The 18,463-nt window shown below is 46.2% G+C and overlaps 1 protein-coding gene across 5 annotated transcripts in view; it reads left to right on the top strand.

The window, feature by feature from the left end:
* tp63 (tumor protein p63) overlaps window positions 1-18,463 on the top strand; it is a 62,819-nt gene that overhangs the window by 42,212 nt on the left and 2,144 nt on the right. For 2 of the 5 annotated variants that reach the window (XM_086284006.1, XM_086284002.1), the window contains 9 exons: window positions 5,194-5,451; window positions 12,902-13,088; window positions 13,177-13,292; window positions 13,585-13,694; window positions 13,777-13,913; window positions 14,101-14,183; window positions 14,266-14,390; window positions 17,639-17,784; window positions 18,038-18,185. In XM_086284006.1, coding sequence (XP_086140132.1) covers window positions 5,194-5,451; window positions 12,902-13,088; window positions 13,177-13,292; window positions 13,585-13,694; window positions 13,777-13,913; window positions 14,101-14,183; window positions 14,266-14,390; window positions 17,639-17,784; window positions 18,038-18,185 — 1,310 coding nt within the window. Of the gene's footprint in view, window positions 1-1,423; window positions 1,600-5,193; window positions 5,452-12,901; window positions 13,089-13,176; window positions 13,293-13,584; window positions 13,695-13,776; window positions 13,914-14,100; window positions 14,184-14,265; window positions 14,391-17,638; window positions 17,785-18,037; window positions 18,186-18,463 lie in introns of those variants that run through there. The other 3 variants (XM_086284008.1, XM_086284007.1, XM_086284005.1) reach the window with 3 other exon arrangements.

Raw genomic sequence — 18,463 nt, 5'->3', positions numbered from 1 at the left:
GTTTTGGAGTTCAGCTCCTGCCTTCGTTGCATTAGCCACAAACTGAGGACTCTAACCTCTTTCGCAGGTCACTGTTGTTTTAACATAATTAGAAGTTTGTTTTGCCAAACAAATGATCACCCTCAGAAGCTGCAGGTTGGCCCGTGTTTGTGGCCGGGAGTCTTAGGAGGCCACTGGCTTGAGCTCTTTAAAGTGTTGATTTGCCTTTTGTGACAGGCTGACCTGCAGGCCTGAAACCCCGGGGCCTGAGCGGGGTGTGGTTGATGATTGGAGACACTGACTGCACGTCACAGTTGTGCTTTAGATTTCAGACAACTTTCAAATCATTCTGACCACAGGGCAAGATTTCCATCCCCCCGTCACCAAAGGAGTGATGTGTGCCCTGCTGACTGGCCTCCTCCTCCTCCTCCTCTACCTCTGTCATGGAGCAGATCAGCTGGCCATATCTAAATATCATTATATCTGCAGTATGTCCTCTTAAGTCAAAATAATTCTCATTTTATGTGATTATATAAAGACACACATGCTCTTTTAGATGTTCATCTGAGCCTATATTGTCAATTTTCTGTGAATTTTTATTTATTTATTTTTTTTTTACATCTGCGTTGTGCATGTTTTTAGTTCATATTAATCAAAACAATTCATTAAAAAATGTCTCAGCATCACCCAACAGTTGTAAGAAGCTTCTCTGCACAAACTGTATGATTCCCAATTAAATTGAATCCCACTCACTAGGCCACTCTTATTGGAGCTGCTGGAGTCACAGGAGAGCGAGCGGCTCAGTCCCACCGTCATTACACAGGCCGAGAAACAATGCATGTTTCCAAAACAGATCTACAGCAGTCATCTCTGATAGATACAAGTAATCTACGGGAGTCCCTTTGTTTTCCTGCAGGCCTCTCCATTCAGAGTGCTCTGGGGCTTCAGAGGGGAGCCATTCTTATGCTAACAAGCAACTGTGTATCTGTCCCGAGCCCAGACCGCAGCTCCCACTCAGCGGCCTGCACTGTAGGAATTAATCGTCTCTCTCATCTCTTTTTTTCTAATTTGGAAAATTATTTTAAACCACCCGAGGCGTTTCTTTTTTTTGTTAAAAACTCATTTAAAATGTTTTAGTTTTAATTCGTCTGAGAACAGCGCTGTTTTTTGAAAATTCAAGACAAAAACATACTTTTTTCTCCATTTTCTGTCGCTTTGCCTTCTGCGTTGTCACGTCGTTGCATATAAAAATTAATAAAACGTCTGAAATGCTTTATTTTGGTTGCAGTTCATTATAAACAAAGCTGCCAAGTCGACAAAGTCATTCGTTTTCTCTGCAGAGTTTTCTCTGCAGAGCAAGGCCTCTTCTTCTGGGTGTGGACAGGTAAAGCTCCTCAGGCCCACCCCCTTTTCTTCCAAGGTATATATGACCATCCCATAGATTCTTATAGGAGCTTCTGCTTGTCCACTTTGCATCTGTAGTCCACATCACTCCTTTTAGAGTGAGGAAAAGAGATTTGTGGAATCCTGGAGCCAGTGGAGCAAACAGCAGCAGCTCTGCTCAATCTCAGTGCCAACATGTTGTACCTGGAGACGGGGACCACAACTTCTTACAACGAGGTAAGAGCAGTGCGGGAAACAGGGCATCAGCCTTCGCTTCCATTCTTTGGTCCCCCAGCCTCCCTGGCGTGAAGGACACATCAGAGAAAAAGGCCTCGTAGTTTGAAGCGTAGATTTTATGCCACTATTTAACGTTCCGTAGATTGGATTTGTGTATTCGTCTAACTGAGACATAAACTGCAGATGTGACAGTCCAGAGAGCAGGGGAATGTAAACACAAATCTGGATATTTCCTTCTTGTGAAATGGCTGCTGTGTGTGTGTGTGTGTGTGTGTGTGTGTGTGTGTGTGTGTGTGTGTGTGTGTGTGGCGGGAAAGGATTTAATCTGTTTCTATGTCTCAGAGTTTGTTTCTTGGTAAAAGTTGGAAAATTTGGGGGGACAAAACTGAAAATGGTTTTGATTTAACGTGGCGCCACGTTTCTCTTTCCATTAAATCTTCTGTTCTGTTGAAACCAAAGACAACAAAAGTTTAAAGAGTAAAATGTGAGGAAAAAGTTTTTAATAGATACATATTCTTTAAAAAAAAATGAAAAAAAAATCTGTTCCTGTAGATTCATATTTTACCCTAAGAGGGAAACCATAATTGTTGCCTTATCTGTGTTTGCCGAGCTCGATGGCAAACATATCATCTTAGCTTTATTTTCTTCTTTTTCAAATATGATTGACAACCCGAACTCTAAGTTAAACAATTCAATCTCAGCTCTTTTCCTTGGATCGTGCTTTTGCTTTTCCATATATATGTCTGTTATTTCTTTTTCTTTCTTTCTTTTTTTTCCCACTAACTGAATTCCAAACCAAAGCTAACGCCGAGCGGTGATAGATTCTCAGATTGCAGGTTGCGGATAGCAGGTGCGTCAGTTCGCTGTCTTTTTAAGTTGTTGAGCAGGGGGTCTTTAAGTGGTGTCCAGGTCAGTGTGTGTGTCTGAGTGTGAGTGCGTGCGTGTGCGGGGTATCGGGTTCCCCCCGGTCCCCAGTCTCCTGGGAGCCGCTGCAGCCATTAGATGGTGGCCGGCCAGGCATTGCTGTTTTGTCCGGGGTCGTAATTGCTTTAATGGTATGTTGATGTAGATACAATCACCTGCTCTGCCCACCCCAGCAGGTATGAGGTGCCGATAGACCCCCACCCACCCAGCCCCACCTCACCTCCCCCCTCTCGGCCTTGTTGAGCCTTTAATGTCTCCCTCCCCAGATGGTCTCATACGCTGGTCCAACGATGAGCGGGTCAGCGGAGAGCCTGGAATGAGCTCTTTCCCCCTCAGGCTGGGTCTGATCTGGCTCCTGCTGTCTCTCAAGATTTGGCGTTATCAGTGTTTGCGCTCTGCGGCTACACAAAGCAGCAGCAACAGGAGGATTTTAGAAGCTCTAGATAGAAACTGTGGAGCTTTCAGTTGGTCAGTATAAGTGCTGAAAGAGTGTGGCGCTTCTGCTCCGCGTAGGGGACTGCTGTTACGTCTGTGGAATTTTCTGGGTTTATCAGAGACTGTGATCTGTGTTCTCACAAAGAAAACAATCTCTGCTGCCTCGCGATGCTGCTGATAATGACACTCGCGCTATTAAACTGATGAGAAACGAGTCAAAAGCACCGAACCGACTCTTTAGACAAGAGTTTTGGCGGGAGTGCAGAGAGCATTTTCACCATTAACATTTCATATTTATTCAGTGAATTCATTTGGTCGCATACCCAGCGAGGAATGCATTGATTTGAATGCATGCACGCGCCGAACCCAACGCCGCAGCAGCAACTTCTAAATGAGCCCTGCCACGTGTATTTAAAATATCCCTGCTATGTGTTGTGGGTAATTCAGGCAATCGCTGTGAAGGTCAACAGTGTCCTTTTGCCGCTGGTCTGAAGCGTTAGCCCAGCATTTTCTCTCAGACAAAGAAATGAGCTCTCAGGCCTCGAACAGAAAGCGCAGCTTTTTGTAAACTTTATTAAAGGCTGCTGCTGATTTACTGCGCTTCTGCTTTGCACAGCCGTGGCATCCCAGAGGCCTGAACACAGCGTCAGCTATAAACAGAAGGAATTTTTAAGAGCTGCTAAAGTGGTTATTAAATGCTGGCTGTATTATAGTGGAATAAGATCTGATTAAAGGAAATGAAGAGAAGGCCTGAAAGTCCCTCACGCTGCCCTTTCTAAAAGCTGATATCCTGCTTCCAGCCAATTAAACATTAAAACGCGATGAGTTCAGGTGAAACCTCGCTATCTGGTCAATTACAGCTTTATCCTCAAATCCTCATCTTTGATCCTGATTTTCACTTACACCACGAGAAGCATTATCTCAGGCCCTGTATTTAATGTTAAGTAGTCTACGTCAGCCTGTCTGCTTTATGCTTCTGCTTTTATCTATGTTTGGTCTGAGGCCACCATCAGCCTTTTCTTTAGAATAATCATTTGGCATTGATAATTGGTGCCTGTCAGATCCATAGCAGCTGCCAGCATCAGGTACTGGGGGAGGCTGTGTCATCTCTCAATGGCTGAGTGCCTCAGTGGAATTGCACCATAGTTCAAAAGAATCACTCTGATATCACCATCGCTCGCGCTTCATTTACGGGAAAACGGTGTACAAACAGGAAATAAATCCACCGAGCTCGTTCCCATGGGAAACGGGGATTATTTTCATTTTTAAAATATGCGTAGGTGGGGAAAAAAAGAACTTTGTTTTTCTTACCATCCATTTTTCCCCCTGATTAGATCCACAGAGCCACTCTTAGACCTGTAATACGTGCGTATAATCAGTCATTTGTGTGAGAGCGTGTGTGTCCCCACTAAAAGCTGCAGGGGCTCCCCCAGGAAGGACTTTCTTTCTTTCTGTGCGTGCGTGTGTGCTCCATTCACAAAACACTTGTCTCTTAACACCTGCATGCCCGGCATAATTGTTTCACGCAGCCTCCTTATAAGCTCCGGTGTCATTGTTTCTGAGGGGCTTAAGCCCCCCTTCCTCTGCCAAACAGCCGCTCCCCTGTGGCGCTGCTGCACAGGTATGCCGAGGTTGACTCCAGTGACCTCTCTCAGGTGTGTCTATGGATCTGTGTGTAATAAAGCGGCATCGTTGATTCATAAGTCACTCCCTTGACTAATAGTTATCTAACCTACCAACCTAGTGTTTTGTTGATCATCTGGAGCAACACCAACACCTGGCAGGGCAGTGGGTGTGAGTCGGACAGCTGTGGCCAGCCGTGCTCGAAATAAACGAGAGGCCCTGGAAAGATTGATGGCCGTCTAAAGAGCACGAGCGATGGCACCTCTTCCAGGAATGTGCTGTTTATAAATGGAAAGGAATGAGGTGAATGGCAAGCAGAGCAAGCAAGAAGGGGCTGGCTACCACCCAGGAGTACTCTCCATCCTCTCTAAAGGGGACATATTTTAATTCCACTCGTCCTGTCTGAATATATGTGGGAAAAGAAATGGCTTTGTAGGGAGAACGTGTTTATTTCATGTGTTGTCTTAATCTTCTACCTTAATCACTGATGTTTGGATGAGGCTAACTGTTTTTATTTCTTTATTACAAAATTTGCACAAAACATTTCGTCTGAAGCATCTGTGACTGAACACCTTTGTCGCTCTTCCCCCTCCCCCTCCTCTCCATCTTCAGTCACAGTACACAAACCTGGGGCTCCTGAATGGCATGGATCAGAACATTCAGAACGGCGGCTCGACCTCCACCAGCCCCTACAACAACGACCACGCGCAGAACAACGTGACCGCCCCGTCGCCCTACGCCCAGCCCAGCTCCACCTTCGATGCCCTTTCCCCCTCACCGGCCATCCCATCCAACACAGATTACGCAGGCCCACACACCTTTGACGTGTCCTTCCAGCAGTCCAGCACAGCAAAGTCTGCCACCTGGACGGTAAGACCCGTGTTCGCTCAGTGTTTGTGGAGTCCTGCATAAAGTTAGCGGGGTTCCACTTCCTTTTCTGCAAGAGGTCTCGCATTAATGTCGTGCAGACCCCACTGATAGGCCTCTGCAGGTGGGACAGATTTGAGTGAATATGATTTATTTCTTAATAATAATTGTGCTGAACTCACAAATTTGACCAGAGTGAGAAAAGACTCGGACTAAGAACATTTACCGAATATTTAATTGAAGTTAATTTTGTAATATTGATCAGATAAATGTGTTTATGGTTTAGTTTGCATTAACTAGAATAACTTTGCGCTTCACTTCTGATCAACAGGTGAGTACTGGAGGTTAAGAGAGTACACTAAGTAACACATGAACTTTTTGATTTAAATAAGATATACAGGAAGCTGGAATTTTACTTAAGTATAAAGACGGAAAATAGGGAGAAGAAGAAGAAAGACTCTGTTACACCATCTCCCATCGTTCCTGTCCTGCTGGACAGAGGCTGCATTCATGTTTTCTTTATCTTATGTTCCATAAATTATGTTTTTAATTACACATCATAACAATCAGCACTCAAGATAAAGATATGACTTTTATAGCTACAAAAGAATGAAAGCTTTTGTCATTTTTTTATTGTGTAATAAATTTAAATGTGCTGCCTGTCAGCCTAACCCATCATTGTAGGAGGTGATGATTTATCGGGGTGGAGGTTAAAGAGACACTTTCACCTATGAACTTCTTATCTGACTTCTGGCTGGGAAGAATGTCACCTGAGATATTTTTACATCAGGACTGAACCTCAGGGTTTTTAAGTTAACTTCTCACTGACAGGGGGAAGAGTGCATACACTGTCAAAATCATGGATGCACTCATTCATGTGATAGGAAATGTGTTAGCTTGAGTAAGTAAGGCTTGAGTTGTCTCACTTGACAGAAAATGTGCTATTTTCTCATATTTCGACCATTTTAGATACAAAAATGTCTGGGAATTGTTAATTTTAGCTAACCAAACTGCTAACAGTGCAGGTCATTTAGTGTTAAAACTTCTTGACAAAGCACCAAAAACAACTTTCTACAGGAAACCAGAGCCCTGCATGTGTGGCAGGTTAAAGTGAAAATGAAGAAGCTTAAACCTTTATTAATCTCACAGTGACCTCACTCAAGTGAAATGTCCCTTTTCCTTAGAAGTCGGGTAAAGTTTACTGATGCTTTGTTGATGACAGAGGTAAACAGGTTGAATCGTTGCTCCTTTCCCGTGCAGCTAGATGTCACCATCCTCGACTCATTAAACAGACTCAACCGGCTCCTCTCGCTCTGTCATTACGCATCACAGGGCTGAGGGACAGCTGTTGCATCAGTGCCCCGCCTGCTCGGTTGTTAATGTGTGCGATCTGCGGCGATGCGGGAACAGAGGCGCAAGGTCGGTGCACTAATGCACTCTAGCGGACGAAATTGGCGGCGGCTTTTTGTCCCTGCGTCATAATTTGGGACAGCTGTCACATCATCTAGTGACGGCGTGGGCGTCAAAGGAAACCCCGTCTGTTCACATACAGAATCTGGGTGACGTAACTTTGTGACATGTCAGTTATTACATAACGGAGCAGAAAACGCTTAATACAGAAACATATTTATTAAAAATTTCCAATTAACAGTCAAAAATGCGGGCCGTTTGAGGAAAACCTGCTGAGCGCATTGATGCGCCGAATTTAACGTGCTGTAGCTTCCAGGCAAACTCAGGGAGTGCTGGGCGATCTCGCCTTACTCCTTGGCCACGCCGAGTGTGGGATCGTCACATTTGCCCAGTTCCCACAGTGCCTCAGTCATCCCTCTCATTTTCAGTCCAAAAACAAAAGTGTTTGTCTGATGTGCAACCGTGAGGTGGCTCACACTGTGGTTTGTGAGCGGCACGCCCCAGTCGCAGTCGTCCCGTCGTAGACACATGCAGGGAACCAACGATGTGTCCCACAGTCATAACATGATGCAAGACTGGTTTGATTGGTCTGGCTTAACATGGAAAAGTCAGGGATTGCTACTTACAATCATTGCACTGATTAAAGACTTAACTTTATTTAGTAGTTCAGAGTTTAAAAAAACATTAAAAATATTTTTAAAAACTCTTTTTTTTTGTATAAATTCTATTTTTTAAAGTGCAGTCGCCCAAAGTCTCCACAAGGATAAGAAACAGGCACGAGCGCTAAAATATGAGAGCAGTAAACACAAACAAGTGCTGTTGTGCAACATCGTCTCGTACAGTTAACCAATCGAAATAAAGTTTGTTCTCCTAGCGAAGGATGGGTAGCATTACAAAATCAGAGCCATTAAAAAGTAATTAGCATCACCTTTTGTGCAAAGCACCTCCTTACGATGACTTTTACATTAGCAAGAATAACAACTTTGCACACCTGTGGATAACCAGTCTGTGCACAGAGGCTGTGGAGCCAGTTGGACATTTACATCAGCAGCACCACATAATCGACAACAAGCTTGTTCACTTCCCTCGGTGACAGCTAAACTCTAAGCTGTTCCTGTTTCAGAGCTTCAACTGGCCACCAGTGTTGGTGGAGATTGCAAATGTGCTGCTGATATAAAGCTATTGCACTGGGAACAAGTAACTGAGCCCATTTGAGAAGTTAAAATACACGTCTGACTTAAATGTCAATTTATTTCCCTGTGGTAACAGAGGCGGGGAGGTTTCCTTGGTTCCTTTATTTACTGCAGACATGACACGTACTTCCTGTTGTTACGATCTATGTCCATGAAAACAAACACACAGACTGCTTTTTAATGACTGTTTTTAATTGGAGTTTGATTTTGACCATACATAAATAAGAGCCAGGAAGTGGATGCACTGCACTGCTTAGAGTTTAGAGCCTGTTTAGAGCGCTCATCTGGAGTTGGCCTTGAAAACAATAATGCACAAATAAATGATGACCAGCACGTGACTGATTGCTTGTAATGTTTTCTGTGAGGTCGGGCTGGTTCCACATGCTCCGTTGTTGTTTTTGTACCTCGCAGCCAGGTTAAATGTCACTCAACTCTGAAATGCAGTTGATCCTGTCAGAGAGGATTCGTTACAGCGTTTCCCCGCCGAACATCGTTTTGTTGATTTCCAGATTGGCTCATAGAGAGAGTCATTTTCGCTGGCTGCAGCTTCCAGTCTGATTCTAAAGAAGAGTGATTACAGCGTCGGTTCCCATCTCAAAGGAGGCTCCCTCTCCTGATCTCAGGAGATCTTTCGTAAAGCTCCCATAATCTCAGCCCAATAAGCTCAACTGCTGGACTGATGGACTGATGGCAGAGAGCCACCGTAGATGTCACTGCAGCTTTGCTCTGTGCATAGATCCACTAATGCCCCCTTTTTGAAGGCCTGTGGGATCTTCCACGGGGACTTAGTGGACTGTGTACTGTACTGTTTGATGACTGTTCTGATGGAGACACACCTAATCCCTAACCCACACCTTAACCTCTTCCTGTCTAGGATGAGGCACACAGCAAAAGGTGCAACACGTCAGTGTTTCCCAGAAACTGCTCCCACACGGTTTTCCTGCCGGCACTCCTGCAGCCTGCACGGCGTTCCCTCCCCCAGCGCTCGGTTAGAGAAAAACAATCGCCGGGTCAAATGAATACACAAGTTTAGAGATGTTTCATCTTCTTTGCGCCGCTAAAGGAGGCAGCCATTGTTGTCAGGGTAAAGACTAGTTGTGTTTGCGGTGTGTATTAACTGCCACCATATTTAGTCAAAGGAGAGGAATGTCATGGTTCGGGCTATCACTGGGACGCTGTTGAGCCCAGGGGGATTACAGTAATGGATTGAGGGCCTGTAGATAATACTTGTGTAAATACCGTGTGCCTCTTTCCTGAACCCTGTGCTCTTGGAGTGGGCTCTGTCTTTTTTTGAGAGAGTTAAGCTTGATGGTTGCATCTCACATTGCGCCGGAGGAGGAGGAGGAATGCTCAAAGAGAAGAGTGTTCTAGCGAAAGGCGGCAAGACGCAACTTGCCCATGGAACATCTGCGGGCCCGTCCCACGCCTCACGAGATGGGGCTGAGACTTGTTTGTGTCAAGAAGCTTGTCACGACTCGCCCGTCGCAGAGAGACAAACCCTGAAAGCTACAGATGGGAAAAGGTGGAGGGGAAAATTTTTAAAAAGGCAGAGTTGAAAAGGTTTTTATGATATGGGCTATGGGATTTCTCCATAATCTTCTCGGAAAAGCCCTTTCTTTTACAGTTTAAGTTACAAGATTCCTTTTTTTTCCGCTTTCTGACAGAGTACCTGCAGCAGTGATTTACAGCAACAGAAAGCAGGCTCATGCTGTGGCGGTATAAATATAAAAGGCAGATATTAGTCTGTCATCAGGGGGAAAAGGAGGAATTTAAATCAGACCTCACCAAACTGAGTTTGTTGGAGTGCTCTCAACACAGAAATCATTGTTGTGTTATAATTGAAGGTTGGAACGACAAAAAAGTGCTGGCAGCTCAAACGCTTCCTTCAAGGAGAAGCAGATCAAACAGTTTTTGAAAATAATTTTAAGCATGTTTAGCAAACTTTGGCTGCTCTCCATCTGAAAAGAAAAGGAGAAAATCCTCGATTGCTTTTTTTTCCCCTAAACCTCTTCCCACCTGCTGTGCTTTCAGTTTTAAAGTTGAAGTTACAGTTGTTCTGCTGAAGACATTTGATTGGCAAATCCCAAGAGGGACAGATACATGTTTGACTCTTTCAACACCGGCTACGTGATGCTGCTTGCCCGGGGGCAGGTGTCATCCCTAAGATTGGGTGGTCGAGATTGGTGCTGATAGCTTCGGCCGAGCAGATTGTCCGCTAAAATGTTCAACTTTTCCCCCTGTTTTAGATTTAAGAAGCAGGTGCTTTGCTTCAGTTTCAGAGAAAAGTAGCACGAGGGAGGAAAAGAACTCTTTGGATTATTGTTGAATTAAACAGGTTTGGGAGACGCTGTAGGCATGACATGACATGTCAGGTATGAAGAAGACAAGACCAGAGGCGCCAAACGTTGCTTGTTTAAGGCCTGATGTTTGTCAGGACTTGACTTCTGCATGCGCCCGCAGCGCCTGTCAGGTAGAAAGGAACGCTACAACTGTGGGCCTGCCCCAACCTGCGCAACACAGGAAGTGTGTGTCTCTGTGTTCCTGTGCTGTGTGTTTGTGTGCATTAGCTGCATGTGTGCAATTACTTTCTATGTCCGAGTATCAGGACAAATTGCATGTTGCGCGTAGTCAGATTATCCCAGAGACGCATTTTCGTTGTAGCTTGAAAGCTGCAGTGCTGTGTCCGCACGGTTTCCAGCCGAGCTTTCCAGATGTGCACGTAGAATTTAAAAGTCCAGCCACTTTAGGTCATTTATTACTTTTGCCCCGTGCCAGCTGAACAATGCATCACGTGTGTTTCCTGCAAACACTCGCAGAAGTTTTCTTTCAAATGATTGTGATTAAGCGGCTCTGCATTGTGCGCCTTGTGTTCCTCGGCCGTGTAATTCACATTGTGACCAATGAAAGGCTCATAATTACATGTTAACACCTGAGCGCCGCACCCTGTGTGAGCCACTGAATCCCCATCAGTCAACTGGCTGTCCTCCACCCTGAACAGTGTTGGCTTTCACCGCATGCTGCTTTCAGCAATCAGCAGCTCCTGCTCTCACTGCTGAGCAAACACAGCAGCAGCACAGAGCTGTGCACTCAAAGTTTGTAGCTTCAGGGCTGGGGTGGGCCACTCGTGTGTGTGTGTGTGTGTGCATGTGTGTGTGTTTGAAACTGTAGGATATCATCTAAACAAACTTTGTGTTTCTGGCCTAACATTCGCGATTAGATCTTTAGGCTCAGATTTGTGCAGACCCTTTACACACCACCTCTCTCTTTCTCTTTTGCTCTTCTTCCACACCCTCGCCCCCCTTCCTCCATCTCTCTGCTTGGCTTCTCCACCTCATTTAGCTGACTGACAGAGGCGTACGGGGAGTATCAGGTTAGGAGCGAGGGGGCAACTACAGCCATTCATCTTGGAGGCATTTTTTTTTTTTAAAAGCTGCTAGAAAGCCGCTTTGATTTTAAGGAAGAGTCAGTTCAGTTGCCGTGTTGAGCTTAAACTGCCCTCATCAGTCAATCTATCGTGTCCTTGTGCACGAATCAAAACGCAGTTTTATTGTTAAAATTTTCTGCTTTGCATTCGTATTTCCCAGCAGTGAGCATCAGCGCTGCAGCGTTGGCGTTGGGTCACTATAAGAGGGTCACTTGAGGAAAGCAGCACATGTGAAAAGTTGCGTTTAATAGCAGACTGCATCAGTGGGCGAAACGCAGGCATAAGGCAGAGACGGGGAGGTGCACTTTTAGGTTTGTCCTGATGAAAGGAGAGGTTGTGCCTGAGGAGAAGAGCAGAAAATGTCCGTGCCAAGCTTGTGTAATATTTAAAGTGAGCACAGACGGTTCCTGGGATGTGCTTCTTTTCATTGGAAGCAAACTTAATAGAGGTGCAATTTTATGTTGCATTGTTCCCGAACACAGCCCCGAGCAGTTTTCACAATGTTCACTTTTCATCACTCAGAAATGAAACTGACAGGAAAATTTCCCCTCCGCCCCTCCACCCTCAGCTCTGTGCACATAGAGGATTTAAAGCTCTGCTTGCACAGCAGTGATTTGAATGGCTTGTGTACACAGTTGGGTTGTGCCTATTAGTAAGAACTCGGTCTTTCTGATGCCTTTACTGGTTATCGCTTCTAACAGTGCCAAGGATCAAGGTGCATCCATTATTCAAGACTCCTGGCTTGCACACTTGAGCCTGAGCCAGTTTGTGTGATCAACCATCACATTTTGGCTCGTCGCTGATGAATCTTTTGCGACTGCCGCGATTAGCCCTCCGCTCCTTCACTCGGAGTCATTGTCATCCACCTGCACTCAGCCTAATGCAGCTCCAGCCTGCCAGGCGCTTCAGAAGCTGCTCTGTGTGATGAGTGGCCATCAGATGCTTTAACAGAGATGAAAGCCAAGCCCTGTTTAATTGCCCCTGGAGGGGTCCATTTTATGGTGCTCCTCGGAAGTCCCAGAGGCTGTCTGTGAGACATCTTTGAGGTTGGCCAATAGTCACTTGTAGGGCCGAGTGCTGTGTGTGTTTATTTAAGTGGGTCATAATCACAGTCTTCAGTTTAACCCTTTTTGCTTCAGGGGAGCCAGAAGTGCACAGCTGAGGCAGCAGGTGTTACCAAAGTCCTTCAAACACCGCTGTGCACTTATTTTTAAGCTAAATTAGTTTAATTAAATTTTACTGGTCACCAGGAATCTGAGAGTTTCCACCAAAATAAGGTTTCCAAAAGCCTTTCCCCCCTGACTTTATCCATTTACTATCACGTCTCGGGTGTTTCTGTGATCAATCTGTGCTTTTAAAATTTAAGTCAATCCCCCATCAAAACTTTTCTGTAATCTTTTGTGTTTTCTCTCGTTTTGTTTTGCAGTATTCGACCGAACTGAAGAAGTTATACTGCCAGATCGCCAAGACATGTCCCATTCAGATCAAAGTCCTCACCACTCCTCCCCAGGGTGCCGTGATCAGAGCCATGCCTGTTTACAAAAAAGCTGAACACGTGACCGAGGTGGTGAAACGCTGCCCGAACCACGAGCTCAGCCGCGAATTCAACGACGGTCAGTCGAAATCCCACCACCTCGTGTTTCACTTCGGCCGTCTTTGTTTGTTGTTGGCGTTTGACCATACGACTCGCGTTGCTTCCAGGTCAGATAGCGCCGCCGAGCCACCTGATCCGCGTGGAGGGAAACAGCCACGCCCAGTACGTGGAGGACACCATCACTGGGAGACAGAGCGTCCTGGTTCCTTATGAGCCTCCCCAGGTGAGCTGTCCATCAACCTACAGGGTATCCAAGCGACAAACGACTCGGATGGCGACAGACAGCGAGTTCGCTGTCATGTTCAGCTGCTCGACACTTCGCCAACCTCTCCGTCAAAGCTTTCAGTGCCGCCATGAAAGCTTCAAAGACGCACATTTTTCAAATACTGGTTAAACATTTGGATTCTGCATAATTAAACCAATTTAAATGACCCAAACCTGAAATATGTCCAAATACGACCTCTGTTTTTGCGCCTGCCGCCGTCACTCACCTGCAGTCTCATTCTCCTCCTCAGGTGGGGACCGAATTCACCACCATTCTGTACAATTTCATGTGCAACTCGAGCTGCGTGGGCGGAATGAACAGACGCCCGATTCTCATCATCGTCACCCTGGAAACCAGAGAGTAAGCCGTGCCGCCGCCACCTCCGTCGCCCCCCCTCGTTGGCCGTGCTTTGTTTCTGACAGAGGATGTCTTTGTCTCCCAGCGGTCAGGTTTTAGGGCGCCGTTGCTTCGAAGCCAGGATCTGCGCCTGCCCGGGCCGCGACCGCAAGGCCGACGAGGACAGCATCCGGAAGCAGCACGTAACGGACGCCACAAAGAGCAGTGAGGGTACGAAACGCCGTAAGTAGGGCCGGGGCTGGTGACGGGCTGACGTGCTTTTGGTCTTCCTCGACATGCAGCTGGCGTCGAGGACTCTCACTAACCCGCCTTTCCCCTCGCTTCTTCCCCCTCCTGCTCTGTCTTAGGTCGACTTGTTCTCTTTAGCACGGCGGCCGCTGTATTCACGCTCTCCTCTTCTCTTTTTCAGCCTTCCGACAGGTTTCCCACGGCATACAGATGTCCGCCATCAAGAAGAGAAGATCCACAGATGAGGAAGTTTTTTGTTTGCCTGTAAGTGTGGCTCCGCTGTCTCACACGGCTTGGGGTGCGTCTGAGCTGCTCACTGACCTCTCGTCTTATCTGTTCCCCTCAGATTAAAGGACGCGAAATCTATGAGATTTTGGTAAAAATCAAAGAGTCGCTGGAACTCATGCAGTTCCTGCCGCAGCACACAATAGAGTCATACAGACAGCAGCAGCAGAACCTCCTGCAGAAACAGTGAGTACCAGAACAGATTCTTGGTGGAGTGAAACACAGATGTGCAGAACGGGCAAGCTTCACCGTTGAATTCAACTGTTTCTTTGCATGCAGCTGCACTCTCTGCCTCAGTAAACGTCTTCTTTGCTTGTGCGGAGGTTTGTTTGTCTTTCGAACGCAGGGCACTGATGACTAACTGACTGAACATGGCTCACTTGTTGCTTGAATTGTGGATTGCACTGATAAATGAGATTTCTTGATTGTATTTACTGCCGCCGCTGAAGCGTTGCAGCTAGAAGAGCTGATAATAAACGCTCTGGAGTAGGTGTTAGCCAGCGTTTCCCAGAATTTACTCCGAATCAGCTCAGCCTCGCGTCCAAGCAAAAGCTGTTTTTTGTTGGGGTTTTTTTTGTCATTTTCTTTCCTCCTTCTTGCTCTCTCTCATGGGACACGAGCCAACACTGATGAATCGTGACAAATGTACCTGGCTGCGCTTTGTTAGGGAGACGCTTCCAGAAGGTTCCCGGTAACGCCTTTGGGTGCTTTGCCAAGTTTTTACACAACAGCAGCAAACAGAATCCGTGCCTCGGCCTCATCTATCGGCTTCGGCGTAATTAAAAGTGTCTCAAACGCACACGTCCTCGTCCCGCCTCCCTTCTTTCACTGTAAGCTATGGAAACGAGGAGATGGGAGTAAGTGATAGTTTGACAGCGCTGTGATGATAATTACTGCTTATGTTCTAGTTTCCCATTAAGAGAAGGCAGACAGCCTCGCAGTGACGTAGTGCTTGCACTCGCTGTTTTTCTTTGACTTTATTTCTGTTTTTGCTGCCCGTCCGCCCTTCAGTACTAACAAGAGCTTAAAAAGCAGACGTTTAATTTCAGACAGAGAGTGCAGAATTTTTGAAGAGTTTTTCAAATTCGACACTATCAGATTTTGATGCCAACCCCCAGAATCTTGGGATTTGGTGTTTATCCTTCTCCCGTTTGTCCATTTTTGCATGCTTTTCCCAGTTTTCTTTGTAAAACCTTTGACCTGTTGGAGTTTATTACTGTATTCAGCATTGGAAATAAAAGGTTCTGTCAACAGCAGTGTTTCAGACCTTTCCTTCTTTCCCTTTAAATGTCAAATAACACCATTCTGTAAAAAGGCTGTGATCTGTGTGTGCATACTGCCATCTTCTGGACACACATGTTACTGCAGTACAGTAGGAGTTTCCTGAATCTCAAACTTGAACATTTGTAGAGTTTTCTGAACATCTGGACCTCTCTGGGGTCCCTCGCTCCTTCCTCCTCCTCCTCCTCCTCTGTCAGTGAGCCCTTATTTCTGCTCTTCTCTCTCTCTCTTTCTCTTCTTTCTGGTTCCTTCCTGCAGCCTGATAAAAACCCGTCTCGGTAGCCAGCTCCTGGAACCTGCATTAGAGCAGAGACGGCGGTGCAGCTCCTCCTGAAATCCACATTCCTCCTCTTCTTCCTCCTCCCTCGACTTAAACGGACCTCCTCTCCGCCTCCTTTTCATCAACTCTGATTTCTGTGACCTGCTTCCTCCTGTGCGTCCCGGGACTCTACACCGAGGATGTGAACTTTCTGTTTCTCTCTCTGCTGCTGCTGTAAATGCTGGATGATCACGTCTTGTTTTTATTCAGCCGCGACAGACGGTGTGAGGGTTTCGGTAGGCTGCGGGCCTGCGTGATCCCCCTCCTAATCTGAACTGAACTGTAAATGAACATGTGAATTGCATGCATTATTTTTATCCACAAAGACTGTACTTTGTGGACAGGAATCATTTTAGATTTCTTATTTCTTACTAAGTGTGTTGCGTCTTTGCATTGTTGCGAGAGCTGGACTCAAATCTCTAGATTTTAATTTTGAGTTGGTTTTTTTTTTGCTGATGCTGGTCATGTTTTCTAAAGTCACTGCGGGACAGTTTGTGTGCTTGTTTTTTCATTTTCCTCAATAAAAGATCTCCTTAAACGGAGGAAGATGTGAACCGTTCTGTTTAAAACAGATGATTTTACTCGGCTGCTGCACTTTGTCTGTCAGATTCTAATAAATGGGGTTTTTCGGCTTGAATTTTTCTCCGTTTATAAGTTTGCGTTTGCTGATTTTTGTCGAAACATAGAAAGTTAATGCTGCAGTTAATATTAAGAGTTTCACTTTCAGGTTTGATAAATGCAGTGATTGTGACGCCCACTGCTGATTTTCCCTGTTGTTCTGTTGGAAAATGTGCCTGTTAAGAGATGAAATTGGGGCTAAAGCCTTTTTATTGTTGGAGACTCGAGTAGTCCTGTGCTGTGTGCTCTCACTGGAGTCTCACTAGTCATTAGCAAGACTCTAATGACCTACTACATTTATTCAGGTGTGTTGCAACAGGGACACGTGCAAAAGTTTCAGGACACTGGCCTTCGAGGACTGGAGTTTGACACCTGTGTTATAGACTGTGTAAAGCAGGGGAAGGTGGGGAACTCAAGGCCTCGAGGGCCAGTGTCCTGCAGGTTTTAGATGCGTCTTTGATCCAACGCAGCTGATTTAAATGCCTAAATTACCACCTCAACATGTCCTGAAGTTTTCCAGAGGCCTGGTAATGAACTAATCATTTGATTCAGGTGTGTTGACCCAGAGTGAGATCTAAAACCTGCAGGACACCGGCCCTCGAGGCCTGGAGTTCCCCAGCCCTGGTGTAAAAGATGGATGTAGCTCCTGGATCAGAACGGTGAAGCCAGCGTAGCAGTTTCATAAACCTGTCCAGCAGGAGGCGACTCCTCTGCAGGAGATTAAGTCTGCTGGGAAAAATCCCTCAGCTTTTTGATGGCGTGATGATCTCAGGCACTACTTTCAGCTCACACTGAAAATTATGATCGTTATTAGAGTCAGAGGATTATTCAGCACTTATTATTAGAGTGCTAATAGCCAGCTAGTGAATCAGTGTGCAGTTTCCATCTGGTTTTTACTCTGATCAGCCCCCTTCGCCTGTTACATCTGGTTTGAGAGCTTTAGAACAGATTCTACGTCCATCTTTTATATCCCGTGTGGTCGAAGGAGAAATTCTGGGAGAAAGTAGTGAAACGATAAAAAACTAAGTTGCAGTAGAGATGCGTAAAATATTTGTAATATTTCCATCTCCTTGGCTTCCTGGGGCGAGGGTCTGGTGACAGTAGCAGGGAAGACACTGATTGTTTTTTTTCTGTATCACTAGAATAAAAATGTTTCCATGTTGTTTTCTGCTGAATGCTGTCAGTAACCGTCACCTCCTCCTCTCTCCCACCCCAGAACCTCCATGTCATCTCAGCCCTCCTTCGGCTCCACCTCGCCCACTCCCGGAAAGGTCAACAAGCTGCCCTCCGTCAGCCAGCTCATCAACCCCCAGCAGCGTAACACGCTCACTCCGTCAAGCATGTCTGGAGGCCTCACTGACAGTAAGTGCGCCACCTTCTTTCTCCTCCCATCTCTCTCGGGTCGTAGACGCCCCGCGCTCCCCTAAATCCCGTGTTTCCGGGTTTTTTGTAAAGATGGCGGGTCGAGGCAGGCGGGAGGGGACCTGAACGCTTCACTTCCCCTCCCCCAGTGCAGCTTCCTCACCTGTTATGATGCATTATTAGTCAAGTACAGAGTGACCTCTGCACGCCCCCGCACCCCAAAGGCTCACAGTAGCTCCTCTTGTCTCTGCAGTGACTCCCATGATGGGCACTCACATCCCCATGAATGCCGACATGAGTTCACTGAGCCCCACACACGCCCTGCAGCCACAGCTGCCCCTGGTGCCCTCCTCCCACTGTACCCCCCCTCCTCCATACCCCATGGACAGCAGCATCTCCAGGTACCTCACCAAACCACAGCGCCACACATCCACTCATCACCTTTAGTCCTTTCTGAAGACTCTGTGCTCGTCTTCAAAGCGTGCGGAGGCTCAACAACACACAGCGAGCTGATCACGTGACCAAACGCATCTAAGACCGCTTTGTTTTCACACTTTTTCATTTTTTAGTTCATTTTTTTTTCTGACAGTGGTTTCACCAAGCACAGCCCCCTCACTTTTCAGCCAGTCACACTCCCTCGCCATCGCTACAAAACTGTAGATTTATGGCTGCACTGATC

Source organism: Aulonocara sp. 'chitande type north' Nkhata Bay, linkage group LG23 (genome assembly GCF_057382095.1).
Source record: "Aulonocara sp. 'chitande type north' Nkhata Bay isolate Kocher_YH1m ecotype deep benthic linkage group LG23, A_spYH_male_GT1.1, whole genome shotgun sequence".
Classification (NCBI taxonomy): Eukaryota; Metazoa; Chordata; class Actinopteri; order Cichliformes; family Cichlidae; genus Aulonocara; species Aulonocara sp. 'chitande type north' Nkhata Bay.
The sequence above is the reverse complement of the archived record's forward strand: the minus strand, read 5'-3'. Positions and strand labels throughout refer to the sequence as shown.